The 17,849-nt window shown below is 30.2% G+C and overlaps 2 protein-coding genes across 3 annotated transcripts; both read right to left on the bottom strand.

The window, feature by feature from the left end:
- Positions 1 to 7,735: 7,735 nt before the first annotated feature.
- Positions 7,736 to 9,641, bottom strand: LOC124920918 (ran guanine nucleotide release factor). Of its 2 annotated transcripts, XM_047461507.1 has the most exons (9): positions 9,539 to 9,641; positions 9,322 to 9,406; positions 9,208 to 9,243; positions 8,980 to 9,117; positions 8,790 to 8,876; positions 8,628 to 8,675; positions 8,455 to 8,531; positions 7,962 to 8,152; positions 7,736 to 7,859 (listed from the first exon to the last, which is right to left on the bottom strand). In XM_047461507.1, the coding sequence occupies exons 2-8, from the start codon at positions 9,394 to 9,396 to the stop codon at positions 7,999 to 8,001; spliced, it is 615 nt and encodes a 204-aa protein (XP_047317463.1). In that variant the 5' UTR covers positions 9,397 to 9,406; positions 9,539 to 9,641; the 3' UTR covers positions 7,736 to 7,859; positions 7,962 to 7,998. The 2 variants fall into 2 exon arrangements, with proteins under 2 accessions (XP_047317463.1, XP_047317462.1); XM_047461506.1 differs by having other exon boundaries at positions 7,736 to 8,152.
- Positions 9,642 to 11,390: 1,749 nt separating this feature from the next.
- Positions 11,391 to 17,185, bottom strand: LOC124922405 (squamosa promoter-binding-like protein 12). Its single transcript, XM_047463137.1, has 11 exons — positions 16,105 to 17,185; positions 15,853 to 16,037; positions 15,619 to 15,773; positions 15,289 to 15,522; positions 14,085 to 14,159; positions 13,887 to 13,994; positions 13,677 to 13,794; positions 13,381 to 13,522; positions 13,179 to 13,308; positions 12,074 to 12,667; positions 11,391 to 11,997 (listed from the first exon to the last, which is right to left on the bottom strand). The coding sequence occupies exons 1-11, from the start codon at positions 16,602 to 16,604 to the stop codon at positions 11,605 to 11,607; spliced, it is 2,634 nt and encodes an 877-aa protein (XP_047319093.1). The 5' UTR covers positions 16,605 to 17,185; the 3' UTR covers positions 11,391 to 11,604.
- Positions 17,186 to 17,849: the final 664 nt, after the last annotated feature.

Here is a 17,849-nt window from a genome sequence, read left to right as displayed (position 1 = left end):
ACATACTATGGGCTATCCAAGATGTTTTGTTTTTTTATTAAATTTGATTTTTTTATCTCTTCTTCTTTCCACCTTCCATTACTTTTATTCTCTATTTAAAATGGTATTTTATTTTTACTAATTTTTCTGAATTTTAAATTATTAAATTATATTATATATGATAAATTCCATAACTTTTAACAACAATTAAATTTAAATATCTCAAAATTTATTCTACCCAAATAAACTTGTTCATATTTTATACAGATTTTTATTTTCACTCTAACCAAAATAAAAATAAACTTATTTAGTTAATATATTTTGAATGTTAATTTTATTTGTTTAGTTATACTTTATCAATTTTTACCTATTAACATAGTATATTAAGATTAGAATCATATAATTAGGGATAACAAAGGGGCGGTTCGAACTAGGAATATATTTCTCGTCTCGTTTTTACTTTGGAAATTTATTACTATCATTCCCGTCTCGTTCGGTTTCAAAAAAAATTTGCGGTGCACCGTTTATACCATATCCTTTATAAAAAAAAATTATATAAAAAATTTATAAACGAATTTTTTAATATAATATATTAAAATTTTATATTATTATACATAAATAAATTTAAAATTTTTATAAAATATAATGAATAAATATATATATATATATTAGTGATTTTATATATTTAATTGTGTTTATTGTGTTTATAGTGTTCGGGACAGAATCGGGGTAAGTTCGAAGTGGGACAGGAGACACAAATAAAATACTCGTCTCATCTCCGATCAACTATCAATCAAACCGAAAAAAAAACTATCTCAAACAGGATAATTCAATTCGATTATTGAGGCGGTTTCAAATTACATCCTAGAATTTGATGAATGAATTTGAATAATCTTTTCTAATTTCTATAATATTCATGCCTTTTATTTACCCCCTTTTAGTTTAAATTATTTTTTTTTAATCTATATTATCATAATCTTTGCTATTATTTGAAACAGACTATTTACCCATTGCTGGGATAAACTATATATAAATTCCTCAACTCATACAAAAATAATCAAAAATTATAAAAGTGACCCGTCATGATCGGAACAAATTGAACCGGCTAAACCAAATCTTGGTTAATCATTAACTTTGTAGTACTGTATTAATGCTAAAAATTCAAGTTCTTCAAATTTAACCGTTTAAGCATGAAAATTTGATTTATCCAAATAGTATTATTATTTTTAATAATATTAAAATAATATTTTAAATTTTTATATTTAAAATAACTTAAAGAAAAAATTAAATCATAATTAAAAGTTAATTATTATGATAATTAAATCCTAATTAAAAAAATTATTTAAACTCCAAAAATAATTTTAGAATAAAATATTATATTTATTTTATTCAAACCAAAGAAGAGTGAAAATATTTAATTGTGATTTAACAATGATTTGTGTTTAATTCATTACTTAAATCAATTAAATAAAATAACTCAAAATTTCTAAAAATACCAAAAAATAAACTATGATCATAATTTTTTGTGAAATTTTTGGTGAAGAAATGAATTTAAAAGGAATTAAAAATCGATTTTAATAAACCTTTTAAATAAAAATAAAATTTGATAATCCTATGTAATTGAAATTATTTTTAACATTTTCACCAGGATTTTGTACCATCAGATGAGCATCCAGGCTTCATCCAACAGCCTAGACGCTCCCGGGCAGCTCGCTACAAAGGATTAAGCGTGCGCCTATCACATCGGATTAACTAACGGGATTGTTAACCCCATTAGTTCAATCGATAGTGGACCCAACGAAATCCCGTGTTCCGTTACGCCAAACGACGCCATTTTCGGTCGTCTTCTTCGTCGAGATGCAGGACTCGTCGAATTCTTGATCATCGTCGGAGCGATCTTCCAGAAGCTCTAGCGCACGCTATAGGCATCCTTATCCGATGATTTTTCTTTCTGCACGTTCGTATACACTTCGTCTATGGAACACCCTATCTATAAGTCTTATCCTGCACTAGATAAAGCTACCACAACCAAAGATAAAGTTAAGGATAAGAATGGAGAAGGGAATTTTCTACCTGAATTGGACCTCATCGACCTCTTTAAGAGTATTATAAGTATTCTCCCATGGTCTGTAAACCAATCCATCAAACTATTACACAACAACACCCACTTAAAGAAGATTTGAAGATTCCGGCCAAGTCTGGTTTTTGTCAAAACCTCCTCCGGTGATCCCAGCTTCAATCCAAGCTTCTAGATAGCCTCCTATACCTTCAAGGAGTGTTCTCCAAGTGTTGGTATGAATCTAGAAACCTTGAATTTCAGTTTGTAATCAAAACTTCGATTTTTTTCAAGTTTTTTTGTTTGATCGGATTTGATTTGTTCTTAAGCTTGATTTTGTGATTTTTTTGTTGAGAATCATTATACATATCTTGTATGAGTTTTCTGTTGAAAGAAAACAGATCAAATCAACTTGAATAAAAAAAAATTGAAAAATAAAGTTTGAAAAATGTATTTTTTTTAAATCTCATGTTCTTGAGTTAAATCCGATATTTTTGGTTCAATTAGTTGATATACATGTTAACAAACATGTTATAATGAATCCCAAGCAACTATAATCATGTTTTGATCATGTTTGATCAAACTAAAATTTTAAAATTCAAGTTTAAAAATTAAGTTTTTGAAATTTTGTGTTCTTGATTTTATTTCGGATTTTATCCAATTAGTTATTATACATATCTATTAACATGTTAGGATGAATTTCAAGCAACTGTTTCATCATTTGATCATGTTTGATCAAATCTTGTTTTTGAAATTTTTGGAATTTTGATTAAATCTTCAAAAACTATTTTAACGATGCTATGGTGTTTTTGTTTTGGTTAAGATCAACTATATTTATCATTTAAAAACTAATGGAACAAAAATCAGACCTTAAAATGATCTAATTTGAAATATGCCCAAATTTGACCTAGAAATGTTGTTTTAAAATTGATTATTGTAAAGATTTCAAAACTGTGATTTATGTTAGGATTTTTGTTCTTTATGATCATATGAATTTCATGTAGCTTACGAATCATGATTTAATGATTCCAATCAAAAGTTATGGACTTTTGAAATTTTGGACCAAAACAAGAACACTCAGTCCTAAGGTTTTAGCCTAGGAGCGGTGATCCTCGGTCATGTTCTTTAATCAGAGGCTGAAAAAACGAACCCCGTGTCAAAATCCAAGACTGAGAAAACACACCCATGACTAAGAATCTCAAGACCGAGTTTTTGACCCAAGACCGGTGTTCTTCAGCTAAGACCAAGGACTATGACCGATTTTCTAATCTTAGGACCGAGCCCTCACTTAACCTAGGACCGATGCTTCTATCGAGCCCTCACTTAGTCTATGACCGATGTTTCTAACCCTAGGACCGAACCATCACTTAACATAGGACTAGTAAACTTGACAATAACCCTAAACCTAGGATCAATGTTTTTAACCCTAGACCGAACCCTAACTTAGTCTAGGACTGGTAAACATAACCCTAGACCTAGGACCGATAACTACCTAACCCTATGATCGAGCACCTAGACCGGTAGACTTGACCTGAGACCGAGCCACCCGAGTTTGGGACAAAGCCACTCGAGTCCATGGTCGAGCTTTCTAGTCCCTTGACCCATGCGACCGAGCCCTACTCCGGACCTCCCTAGTCTTGACCGACCCCGACCGAGCCTAGATTGGCCAAAATGAACCCAGACCCTAGGACTCCGGTCCTAAGGCCAATTTGGTTCCACTTTTCAAAATTCAAAATTATTTTTGGAATTTTGGAATCCGAACTCATTTTCAAAAAATCTCGAAAGGTCTGAAAATGATATTTCTTTATATTTTCGGAATATTTCTAAACTTATGTTTTGGATAAGGCCCCGTTTGAAATTTATTTTTAAATTTTAATATTCTCCTCTAATATTTTCAGGTTTTGTTAAATCTAAATACGAGCGCAACAGGTACACACTATTTTAAATAATTTTATACAATTATTTAAAGTTCATCATTGCTTAGGACCCTTACACTACTAATTGAAGGTAATAAATATTATAATTAGATTTATAAAAGTCAGACTTTGTTTATTTTAGAAAATTTTCTAAAATCGTCTTTGGGCGGGCCCAGAGGACATAACGCGAAAACTCTTTCCCGAGTGTAAACAGACAACGAACCATTCTTTTTTCGAAAACCTCTAGTCTAAATACGTTTATACACGTATCATTTATTGATTTTCATAAAATCTCTTAGTGACTCTGATATTCAAATACATAATCTTTAAATTGGTGATGTTTAATTAATTTAAATCGGGTTCTAGTTAAATTGTTATTTACCCTCCCAGATTATTTAAGATGTGAACAAAGAATTAATTATTTTTACATAATTAATTTTCAGGTATTTTTAAAATCTTTTAAAAATTAAATGTTTTATTTTAAAAGATACCTAACACACAAACCAAAGTTGAAATGCATCGAACCTCAAGTCATCTGGCGATATGATATTTTCTCACATATTACCCGGAGGTAAAACATCGTTTCTAGGACGTTATAAATACAAATAAATTTATCACTATAATTATTTACAGTTAGATTTTAATGTTAAAAAACGAGATCTTAAAATTTAATTATTATTTTATTATATGCAATGTTAGATAATAAATGTATAAATCTCTTTAATAAATTTGTGGTTGTTAAATTTGATTTTTTTTTTTTTTACATGTGATTGTTAAATTTGATATTTTTTTACATGTGGATTCTGAAAGTATTTGATACTTGGATATCGGATATAATTTTTTTATATAAAATATTTATTTAAATTGAAATAATTTGTCTCTCAATTTATATTAATTCATTTTACTATGTATATTTAATTTACAGATATATCAATTTAAAATATTGAAATTTTAAATTTTAAATTTTAATTTTCAATTTAAATTAATAACATTCTTAATTTGCTAAATATAAAATTTTTATTGATATATAAAAAATATATTTATATGAATAAAAAAAGTTTTATATTTTATTTATTTTTTTAATTTAAAAAATTAACATATTTATTATAATTATGATCTTAATCTAACTTAAGAAATTTTTAGTTTAGTATTTTAATCAACTTTATTGTCACTTTTATTATTTTTAGTTGTTGTTAATTAAATTAATTTTATTTAATTAAGACTTTTTTTTATTCTCATATTTTTAAATTTAAGTGTCTAAATTACTATTTTATAATTAATGATCAAAATATTTTTTTTTTATATCAAAACAATCTATAGATTAATTAAAATCTTCTTATTTTATTTTTAAAAATATTTAAAATTTTAAAATCATAAAATATTTTGATAAAAATAGCTGAATAAACAGTTTTACAATAAATTAACATATGATGTTTAAAACATAAACAATTTTTCTTTCAAATTATTTTATATTAATTAAACAGGTAAATTGTTGTGAATAAGCAACTTAGATATTTATAGTTCCCCCATTTTATTTTTAAATGTTTTTAAACTTAATTAAACCATTTATCCAATCAAACTAATTTGGTTGTAATTAGTATCATTTCGAGATCTTCAAATGTGACTATTGTAATTAGAGTGTTAATATATATATATATATATATATATATATTTTGTAATTAGTATCATTTCGAGATCTTCAAATGTGACTATTGTAATTAGAGTGTTAATATATATATATATATATATGACTAACTATTTAAAATAAAATACTTAACTAACTCACCATAGAAGTCTTGTCCTCTAATATTAAAAAAACAAAATTTATAAAAATTAATCAAATATATGCCTATTCATCTATGCCTAAATTTATAAAATAAAAAATATGTAAATCAGTTGATTAGAATTTTGCATTTATAAGATATAAGTTAAAAATTCAATACTTATATAATATATATTTTTTAATTTTATTTAATTAACATTCCAAAAGTTTTAGAACATAAATTTGTGTGGTTAAATATTATTATTATTATTATATATATATATATATATATATATATATATATATATGAGCTATTTGTTTAATTATGAGAATATGCTGCAATTTCGAATAAGTTATTTGTTTAATTAAGAGAATATTATGCTGTTTTGGTTAATTAGAAGAATATGTCAGGATTGCGAATAATATTTTTTATTTAATTCAAAAATATGCTTTACAGAATAAGCTGAATAAAATTCACCTAAGCCTTGTTATTAATTAAGTCAATAAGATTCATCTTTTTTATATATCTCTTAATTCATAAACAAAATATTAAAATATATATTCAATTTATTTTTAAAAATTAATTTTTCTATTATATATCAATATCTTTAAATCCTTCTATCCAAATAATTCAAAACAAAATAACCTGAATACAAACAAGGCATGATTTTTTCTTTTTTACACTACAAGAAGCTGAATCAAACTGAGATAAGATTATTAAAAATGTCATTTCATCCATCAATATAAACATATATATATATATATATATATATATATATATATATATATATATATATATATATATATATATTCTTAAAAATTAATTTATTTTATTTAATATTTTCACTTAATAATCCAACTTTTAATAACTCTATCAAATTATTTAAATAACCTAAATAAATTATTTTATCAATATCACTTAATTACATTATTTAAATGATAAATTTAAGAACGGAGTTAAAAGAGTTTGGTGAAATTCAATAGTCTCTTAATTTTTTATTTTTGTGTCAAGTGTTTAAAAAACTCTCTTTACCTTATTTAGTTATATTTTAGACTCTTATTTAAGAGATATTGTCCTATAACATTTATTTATAAGAAACATTGGTGTTTGAAAGAGTTTTGTTTGTATGCAGAAGAACAATAGTTAAAAAAAAAAACAGCCTTGTTTAATAAAAAAACTAAGGTTTTGTTTGTTTTATATTAAAAAAATATAATAAAAAACAAATAATATATGGGTTAACCGAGTTTGAAAGAGTCTTAAATATAACTAAATAATGTAAAAGAGTGTTTTCAAATGACAAATAAATATGACTACTAAATTTGACAAAACTTTCTGACTGCCTCCCTAAATTTGACATTTATTCCGTAAAAAATTGATCTCTCCTTACATATCCATTTATCAATCAATTTATCATATAAAATATATTATTTTCTTTAAAAAAGTCATTAAATATTAATATTTTTAAGTATTTTTTTCTCTTGAACCAATTTTTTTTAACCCAAAAACAATGGGAACAAGGCCAAAGTACATACTAAATCCATATGTACAATTAGACATAACTTCAACAATGCCTAATTTTAAAATTTACTCATAATTTAGGGTAGTGAATCTATTATATATTAGCTGTACAATTAGACATAACTTCAACAATTCTTGAATTTCAAGTTTAAGAAACAGAGAAACAAATAGTTTCAAAATACAAGAGCTAGTTATGGGTTTAGTTTGATTCAACTTAGTCGCAATTTATTAGTTTCAACTCATTCAATAATCTTATTTGATAATCGTTTAGGTGCTTGGGATAGTATTCACAGTTTTTCCAGTCCAGTTAAATCCTAATTGTTCTGCATATTTTGATTCAGCTTATTCACAACTGTGGCTTATTAGATAGAGCCTTTATCACTGAATCAAACTAATAGACACCTTGTGTTGCACTTAACACAAAAATGGACTTTGAAGTCCAGGATATATGAAGCCTAAAGCTGATATTCATTTCTACTAAGAAACAGGTGGAGAATCTGAAAAGAGTGAAAACCAAATTGGATACAAAAGATGATTTGTTACAAAATGAACCCATTTTGATACAATAGTTGATAACAATATGTATGCATTGTTCTCTTTGAGGTCATGATGATTCAAACCCATGACCTAGCAGGCAACCTCGCTAAATGAGTCTTAAAAAGAAAGATATCTAAAGCTAGTTTCAGAAATAAGAACTGAAATTGATTTGAGAAATATTTACTGCATTACCTGAAAGTGTTTGATCGATGTGTTCTAGAAGAACTTCTTAAACATCATCTGCTGCACCAAAGAGGCTCCAGTCATTAATCTTGAAACTGGCAACGACAAGCTTGAAAATGTCAGCCATGGGTGTAAAACCAGATTGCTGGGCAGGGATTGTCACGCCCGCACCCACTGTGGAAGCACTTTCGCTTAAAGGGCTATTTTGTAGACAATGGGGAAAGATCAAATAGAACTGTAAGTTGCTGACAGAAATCATGAAGATCAACTGCTATAGGTATGATTGTAAAGAGACTTAACAGCCCTTTGTAAGCTAGCTTTCCAAAATAAATTTCAAATAGACTTGGGGCTTATTACACTAAAATACCTTTATTTTATTTTTATAATTGTTGTCAAATATTAAATATAAAGAATATTTTAGTCAGATAACTCAAATAATCCACTTTTTCATGGATAGATAACGCTGTCAAATATGGGCAAAAAGCTTATCCTTTGAACTTACTTGATCAAGATGGGTTCATATGCAGTGATCAATACGTCAGTGTTCACTTCCTTCAAACGTAAATTAGCTAAATACACCTGTAAAATCCATTGAACCTTGTAACTAACATGGCAATTCCGAAAGATTTCTTAGATACAATCGAAAAATGCAGAAAAAAAGGATAAGAGACACACCCTCACTAAATTCTGTGCCTCCCTACCTTGGCGCCCCTTTGAAATGGCCTACAATTATTAAAGTCAAAACACATTTTTCATTCCCCAAAAACACAAAAGAAAGAGTGGCACATCCAAACAAACATTAAATCATCAGATGGCATTAACAGATTGTCAATTTACCATTTGACCAATTGCAGTTGTAACAACTACAGGTATATCCCGAAAGCACAACCCATCAGTCTGCATCATTCCAGACTGCTCAATTACCTGGCGTAAAGATAAAGCGATATTAGAAACAAAGTTAAGTTGACGGGACAAACCATCAGTTACAGTCAATATGAATAAAGATGATATTGCAAAGATAACATACCACAGTTCCCTCTGCATCTTGCTCAATGGACAGATCTTGAAGAAACCATGTAGCACTTCCATTATCAGCAACATCATGCTTAAAGTCTAAGAGCTCAATTATAAGGCTCTCATCACGGTCAGGATCAGCATAAACTTCCTACAGAATGAATGAATACAGATAAACCTAATTAGGTGGTGGCTTGTCAAGATTTTGAACCTAATTCACAATTATAATTGATTAAGAAACCTGATGATCAGGAACTTCTCTAACGTTGCTTATATCCTGAGCAAATAAAGAAATCAAAATCATAAGAAACCTAATCAACCCATCACGAGAATAGTTTCTGTTTTTTGAAAGAACCTGGAATCTGAGAGGAAATGTGGTAACAATCGCCCCACCAAATAAGGAACGCTCTCTGTGACAGTCCTCTGACATTCTTCTTAAGCTGAAAAAAAAAGACGATTCTTTAAGATAGAAATACAGAAGTAGATGGAGGACGAAGATTAAATGGGTCAAATTGAAAATATGAATCGCTTCCTTATAACCTAAAACTACATAGATTGATTCAAAGAAATACCAGACAAGTGATTGAAATGAACAGCACTGAAGAAAGGCGCTGCTAATAAGACTTCGCCGGAAAGCTATGGGAAAGTGAAGCACAATTGCACAAACTATTCTTATTCCATCTATCCTTTTCAAAAACAAATATATATAATTAAAAATTATATTTACAAAATTAGTTAAATGACTATTTATTAAAACAAAACAAAAATTGTAGTAGGTAATTTCATCCTTTATTACTAAGAAATGAACATACACAAAATTTGAGAAATTATTATTTGCACAAAACAAACGCGATTGTTGTTTTCTTTTTTATATATATAAATTCAGGTATGAATGTATAATTAATATGACTATAATAAATTATATAAACAAACTTAAAATATTATTAATTTAATTATTTAAAATATTAAAATTATGTTATTAGAAATATCGTTAATTAATTTTGAAGTTGATTTTAAAATATAAAATGGTATGCTCAATTGGTTAAAATGTCATACTTATATTGTGAGGTTGTAAGTTCAAAACTTATGCATATCACAATTTTTATTTAATTTTTCAAATTTATGGATGAACGAGTTAATCATTTATTCTCACATACATATCTAAATTAATCACAACTCTCGACCTATAATTGTACACTTTATATTATATATATATATATATATATATATATATATATATATATTCATTATTTAAATAAATAATTTTTTTTTAATTTATAAATATAAATTCACTCCTTGCTCTTTTATATAAAACTAGAAAGATCCCCATGCTATGCACACGGATAAAAATATATTGTTAATCTTATCCAAATATTTATTTACTCTAACATATATATCTAAATTAACCACAGTTCTCGACCCGGTAATTCGGACACTTTCAAAATTAAGCATCATTATATATATAAATTAGTTAGTTAAAAATGTCTCGCGTTCATCAAATTTGGTGTTGAACTTAAAATATAAAATGTTATTAGCCTAGTTGATTAAAGAGTTGTACTTGTTTTGTTAAGTTGCGAGTTCGAAACATACCTATAACATTTTTTATTTTATTTTTAATCGTTGTAAGTTTATTGACGGGTCAACCCAAAATCCGACCCAAGTATCAATTTACTCTCACATATATATCCAAATTAACCACAGCTCTCGACCCGACAATCTAGACATTTTCAAAATTAAGCATCATTATATATATATAAATTAGTTAGTTAAAAATGTTTTATGTTCATCAAATTTGGTGTTGAACTTAAAATATAAAGTGGTATTAGTTTAATTGGTTAAAGAGTTGTATTTATTTTGTTAGGTTGCGAGTTCGAAACATAACTATAGCATTTTTAATTTTATTTTTAACCCTTTTAAGTTTATTGATAGGTCAACCCAGAATCCGACCTAAGTATCACATATATATCCAAATTAATCACAGTTCTCGACCCGACAATCCGGATATTTTCAAAATTAAGCATCATTATATATATATATATATATATATATATATATATATATATATATATATATATATATATATATTATAAAATTATAAAATTAAAAGCATTTATAAATTAAGGAAAATATTACCTATTTAAATTGTAGAACTTTATTTAATTTAAGAGTTTAAATAGTTGGTTATTCTTGCAAATTATTGAAATAAACTGATTAGGGTTTTTAAGCAAAATCAAACCACCATTTATTAATTATTTTTATATATTTAATTAAATTAAGACTTTTATTTATTTATTTAAAGGTAAGAAGCTAACCTGAAATCTAAAATAAACATAAACATTTTAGATGTTTTTAAACGAGAATAGAAATTTAAAAAACAGAAGTATTTTATTTGATGAATAACAACCTTTAATATTCATTTCTGTATGACATGTAAGAACAAGCTATATTAATCCTTGAGAAGACTATTACAACAACCAACCTACCACTAAGAAGCCCACTTCAATCCAACTACTCTTTTTTGGGATGGAACATAAGACTTAGTGGGTAATTACAGTTTATAACATAAACAACAAACACAATAATAATTAGTATGTATACACACTTACTTATCACTTATCACTACAACTAGAACCTTAACTTAGCTAGAGCCATACTTCAAAAGCTCCCACCTGAAAGGCCTAAAAATATAAAGAACTTGAGGGCTACTCTTGAAAAACAGAGCTGCACAAACACAAACAGCCGCTATGGCCAACATCGATAGCATCATTGGCCTATAAAGAGCGATTGAGTGTGGTCTCGCCCTGCCACAACCCATCTTCTTCTTCTGTATGCATAGCCTACACTCCATCTCTGTGTTCAAGCTGTTGGCTAATTTACATGGCAGCTGCTTTTGTGGGATGTCCAATATAACATGCCCAACTGTTTTCTTGTTGACCAAACTGATGTAGGAATAGTATCCTCGTAGGCACGCATAGTCATGGGGTGTCAATCCCATGCTATCACGAGCACCCTTCCAAGCTTCGATTCCAACCTGAATTGCAATTAACCAAAACATCACTACGATAATAATCTAAGAATGGCCATAATGGGAAGGAAAAAATGCATACCATTCCAGGATCATCCAATAACGCCTCCAAAACACCATCCGAACCATCTCTACTGGCAGCAAGGTGAAGTGGTGTCAATCCCCCCGGTCCGATACTATTGGGCCTAAACAGGAATTTGCGGACCCCACTTACATTCTTCTCCTCCTCAAAGCTACATCTCAGGAGGAATTCAACCATAGGCCTGCAATCTCTTCTCACGGCTGTATGCAGGAGAGTCATCTCCGAAATGGCAAGATCAAAGGAAGTATACTCTCGAGCATCCTCCACACAACCGCTGCTTAGAATACCCAAAAGCTTCTTTACTACAGCACACCAGTCATGTTCGACTGAGAACTCCAAAAGCCACTTGAATCGATTGAAAGAGAATAACTCAAAGTAATGATCCACTAGAACCAGACTAGTCTTTAATTTACTTCTGTGAAGAAGCCATCCCATTTCATTTAAGAAGTCCAGTGCTTGATTCTTGGCTTCCATTTCCTCGTTTTGTCCCTGATTGACATCTATTGTGGCTTGTAAGGTACAAATCTCGGAACAAACATCTTCTTCCGCCACAATAAACGGAAAGAAACTGTTATTGAGGCTATGGTCCTCAACCTGAAATTGAGAGTCAATCAAAAACAAGGATTCGATGGTAAGTAAAACAAAATAAAAAGAACACAAGGCTATGTTTGGTTTGAGGAGAATTGGAATTGGGGTCAATTCCAATCCTTTGTTTGTTTGGTAACTTAAAATAAGAATTGCAATTCTATGATCTTTTCAAACATAAGAATTGAATTGAAGTTCAATTCCAATTCGAGTTTCAAAGGTTGTGTTTTGGACGAGGGAAACTGGAATAAGAATCCGAGTTACAATTCTGATTCCACAAGAATTGACATTTATTTACAATTCAATTCCTATTTTGGAAAAAATCTCTTAAGAATTCAAACTACAAAATAAATACTTGTTTTAATTCCATAAAAATTCCAATTCTAAATCAAAATTCCTTATTCTAAGTTCTTAAACAAACGACATAATTGAAAAATGCCCCTTCCAATTCCAAAGTCAATTCACCTATACCCAAACACACTCTTATACACGTTCAAACATAGCCTAAAAGAAATCTTACCTCAATAAAACCTCGGCCAACCACCTTTGGCATAGAACAAGAAAAGTTAAGGCACTGAATTTCGTCATCATCCATCGTTTCTGGGAAAGTTTCATGTGCTAGATATTGCCCTTCAAGGGCACAGAATAACCTAAAACAGAATCAAATTATCGCGGAAAGATCCTGATGTGAGGAAAAATGTTTGTAAAAGAAATAAAAGTACCTCATGCTGGAACTTGACAAGTTAAAACCTTTTACCAAGAAATTAGCTTTCTTCGACAGAGGAACAGCAACTGGTTTAACACTCAAGATACTACAATGTTTATGACTTTTAAAAGGGAGAGGAGTATCTAGAACAACCTGACCTGTTGCAAAATTAGGAACAGTAATGTTATCAAAATGGTAAAAAGGCAAATCTAAGTAACTATAACTGTATCTTAAGCCAACACAAATGTAAACGGAGAGAATTATATGAATGAAAGAATTAATGAAAAGTGTGGAAAGGAGTGATTAACCAACCATTGTACATAAATGCAACGCGATGCTGCAGCCTAGCATATAGCCAGCCTGATCTCCAGAATGGTTCGTTTGATGCATTTAGAAGGCGGGTCAAACTGGAGCTCAAATCAGAGGAATGCTGCGTATAAAAGGTTAAATTCAAATGCCTTATTAAAACTGATAGCCAAGAAATATTTGCAGCTAAGTTAAGATGATAACAAATATGTTTACCTCCTCCCATGAAGATTTATCTAAACGCATATATAGAGTCAAGATGATACATCCAGGTCTTATGTAGCTTTCAATATCAGTGGGACTGTTTGATAACCAGTCAAGGATCTGAATCGTCAAAAACGTTCAGAATCAATCAAGTTATCCCTAGTGTAAGCAGTAAAATTAGTCTGAAACAATTAGACATCTCAAAAGAACCTGCTTCCGTAAGACAAGGGGACAATCACTTGGATCTTTTCCAAATAGTTTGAAAATAATTCGATCCGTTCTACTCTGAAAAAGAAAAGAAACCAATTATATCAATTAACATATACATAATTTCCCATTTGTGCTATTGAATAGTGTGCTCCAAAATGTCCATCATATAAATACTTAATGGCAGTTAACTTTTGTGTTAAAATTTGAGTAATTTGGAAGACTTTTGTATGTACAAGAAAATTTAGGACACTTTGATAAGTTGAAGGTCTAAAAAAGCTGCAGACACATCTTTTTTATGAAAAAGGTCACTGCTTCAAAAAGAAGCCAAGGAGTCGTCGAAAGTACAACAAAAGACAGGAAATAAAGACATGAACAAAAATATAACATACAAGATAACAACCACAAAACATACTCGATCAATGCTTAAGAATTTCGAGAAGATACAATATGTTTCACACTGAGTGATTCGTACAACCTTGTGGATGAAAGTGAGAAATTAAGGAAAATGTTCTTTTTGCAAACCAATATGTTCATATTGTCAAAAGATCTTATATTCCTCTCATTCCAAGATAATACTTAATAGTAACTGAATTCCTATTAAGGGCAACCTCATCCCCCAACCAATCTATTGCTCCCCAAAACAGGCAATTGAGCTCTGCATAACCCAATATAGGTGGAGCACACTCCACAAAAGGTCCAAATGAACAATGGAGCAACAAATGAGACGTTGATTCCCCATTATAGTGGCAAAAATAACATCTACTAACAAATGTAACACCTATCTTCATAACCAAGTCAGAAGTAAGAATAGCTCGACCAATAGCACTTAAAAGAAAATAACATTTTGGAGGGAGTTTTAGCATTCCAAATCTCGGTCCAAAAAAAATGACATCTCCTCTTTCAATAACTTGTAGTAATCTTTGAAACAAATTGATATTTAACATTACACTTCAAGTCAGGACCCCTTTGTTGAATGCTCCACTTGACAATGTTCCATTTAACAAGATGTGAGATCCTCACCGCCACCGACTTAAAATAGTGACATCATATTTATGCAAGGAAAATGAGGTCTTGAAAAAGTAACGCACATTTACAATAAATGCAAGTTAAAAGCTAATAACTTGATACCAAATCAATTGATTTCATTAGACAAATTGATAAAAGGAGACAATTGATCTAAAGCCAGACAGGGAGAGAAACATACTCGAGCTTCCCCGCCAGAGCTAGATGGTGACTGGCTGGACAAGGAACCTGAATTTCTACTAGTCTTGGGAAGAGCAATGCCCATAATTTCGTCTTGAGAACCTTCATAAACGTTATTCAAGTCAATATTATTCATCCTTGTCCCTAAAGAAGCTTCTTTAGGCGGTAGAGAGCATGGAATAGCAAATGATGGAGAACCAGTAGAAGTAAGTACAGTCACTCGTTCTCCATTGGGCTGCAGGGTGTGTTAGGAATTAGGATCGTCTATTAGTTGAAATCTATCACTTTTTTTTAAAATGACATGCAAGTTCGTGTCAACTTGGATTTGTACCTTTTCAAGAAAACAAGGATCTTTTCTAACATTATCCGTTTCTTGGGAACCAGAAGGTAAACCAGATATAATACTCCTATCATGAATTGTACCCGCAAGGCTTCTCAATAAATGGGAAACCAAATCTTGATCCTTCATTTGCTCTGAGTTGTTAGCTGCATCTCAAAGAAAGTCAAATTCCTGTTTGTTTTAATTGTTTGAAATCGTTTGAAAAGCAAGAAAGAAAATACTCACTATGCAGATTGGATAGTATCTTTAGTAGGCTAAGCAATAGGTAACCGTTACCATGATCATCTTCTAGGTTAATCCCACTACTACCTACAGTTTCAGTATGAGTTTTCCTTCTCCTCTTATTATGACCAGCCAAACGTCTACGACAACTTCTCTTCCCTTCATCAAACTCTTGAAGATCATGAAACCTATTTAAAAATTGAGACATTACAATTTGAGACAAAACTAAAACATATATTTAACCAACAAACTGACCTGCTGCACTGTTGACAGAATCGTTTCATGAGATTTCCTATCAAAGCGGAACCAGCCTTAGAATGTATCTCACAGACTTTGTGCCTTCGGTTATAATCCTTCGCATCGCTTAAATCAACACGACAATCCTCCACTTGACATACTATTCGGTTCGAACTAGCTACAGTTTTGCTCTTCTTCCCGTTTTTTCCTTCTGCTTTCTCCATCTCAGCTTCTGTAATGGGATATATCCGACCTCCAAGCTTCAAATTTAGAAACCCGGGTTCATCATTTGACATAGAATCTTCCCTTCCCCTCTTCTCTACTACTTCCTTTTGTCCATTTTCATGTCTAAAAATGTCAGAAGATCCAATAAGGGGTGAAGAATCGAGACGAGTGGCAGTAAAATGATCACCATCCCATCTCCAATCATTCAAATCCCATTCAATGCTCTTCTTCCCAGCTGCCTTCATCAGATCTGGCAACACTTGGCCATAGTTTCCTCCAAAACCAGCCTCCATTGATAGAAACCCAGAAACAAATATAGTAAATTGGTTTCCTAGAAGAGAAAAAACCCAATTCGAAAAACCCTAACAGAAGCTCCAAAGTAGGACTAAAGAACACTAAATTGAATCGGAATCATAAAAAATCGTCTTAATCTGCCCCCCAAGTATAAAGAAACAGAATACCAACAGATCCATGAATCCAAACAAGAGAAACCCACATACAAGAATCTCCAGGTAAGTTATAAAAGTAGAAGCAAGTTCACATACGAGGATAGCGAACAAACAAACAAACTTCCGGAAGCTCGATTTGAGGATTCGTGGAGACGGAATCAGAGAGAATTCGGCAGCTGAGAACGAAAAGGGTGAAAAGAAGTGGTGGGAGGAGACGAGAAAACAGAATAGTACTTCTTCTTCTTGTTTAACAAAATTGTGACGCAATTGAAATGGAATCCAACGTCACGTCATTGGAAAGACAAGTACCAAAACTGCGTATGAAACGCGGGAGGGAAGCAGTTGAAAGTAAATGTTTTGATTAATCGGTTGATCTTTGACTGAGTCTACCCTTTCTTTGTCTTTTGTCAATTTCTTGACCCGACTCCTTCTATATATGATCAGCACTTGAGGTTGGAAATGGTTGTAGACAAAACAAAACCACATTTTTGTCATTGTTTAAAGCAAGAGAGAGAGAGACTCATCACTCCCTTTATCTGAGGAAGGTTTCATCAAAATTTCAAAGTTTCATCAAAATTTCAAACCGAACATATTTAAATAATGTCAAACATCACATTTTGATTTTTTTAATATAAATATTACTCCTAATTTAGCAGCTTGCTGATTCGGACCAGCGGACGTTACATAGTCCCTCCATCAATTGTCACTTTTGAAAAAGCTTTTAATCTGAATAACACTAAAAAAAAATCTATTTATAAGGAGAATTCATGCATAAACATAATTTAGACATAACATTCATGCAGATAAGATAACAATGGGAGATCTTGATGTCTTACAGTGTCACTCTATGTGTCAAACTTCAAAACTTAATTTATTTTATAATTAATGTGAGTCCCACATCTATATCTAATAAGTAATTTTTCTAATTTTAAAGTGTGGTACATATAAGGGCGCTGATGTGAGATAGCATATCTGTTCCAGATCTGTCCCAAATAAAAATAAACCTAGATAATTTGACCTATTTTGAAATAACTTAGTTAATATATAATTATAAAAAATATATGTAAATCAATACTCTAATAAGATATT

The sequence above is a fragment of the Impatiens glandulifera genome, chromosome 1 (genome assembly GCF_907164915.1).
Source record: "Impatiens glandulifera chromosome 1, dImpGla2.1, whole genome shotgun sequence".
Classification (NCBI taxonomy): domain Eukaryota; kingdom Viridiplantae; phylum Streptophyta; class Magnoliopsida; order Ericales; family Balsaminaceae; genus Impatiens; species Impatiens glandulifera.
The sequence above is the reverse complement of the archived record's forward strand: the minus strand, read 5'-3'. Positions and strand labels throughout refer to the sequence as shown.

Excerpts from the sequence above, each read along its gene's own strand:
- LOC124920918 (XM_047461506.1), bottom strand. The coding sequence starts at position 9,396 with ATGTCAGAGGACTGTCACAGAGAGCGTTCCTTATTTGGTGGGGCGATT. Across the intron at positions 9,244-9,321 it reads CATTTCCTCTCAGATTCCAG|GATATAAGCAACGTTAGAGA; the intron begins GTTCTTTCAAAA and ends TTATTTGCTCAG. Across the intron at positions 8,532-8,627 it reads AGGCACAGAATTTAGTGAGG|GTGTATTTAGCTAATTTACG; the intron begins GTGTGTCTCTTA and ends TGGATTTTACAG.
- LOC124922405 (XM_047463137.1), bottom strand. The coding sequence starts at position 16,604 with ATGGAGGCTGGTTTTGGAGGAAACTATGGCCAAGTGTTGCCAGATCTG. Across the intron at positions 14,160-15,288 it reads GCTCTGGCGGGGAAGCTCGA|AGTAGAACGGATCGAATTAT; the intron begins GTATGTTTCTCT and ends TTTCTTTTTCAG. Across the intron at positions 12,668-13,178 it reads TTGGCCGAGGTTTTATTGAG|GTTGAGGACCATAGCCTCAA; the intron begins GTAAGATTTCTT and ends TCTCAATTTCAG.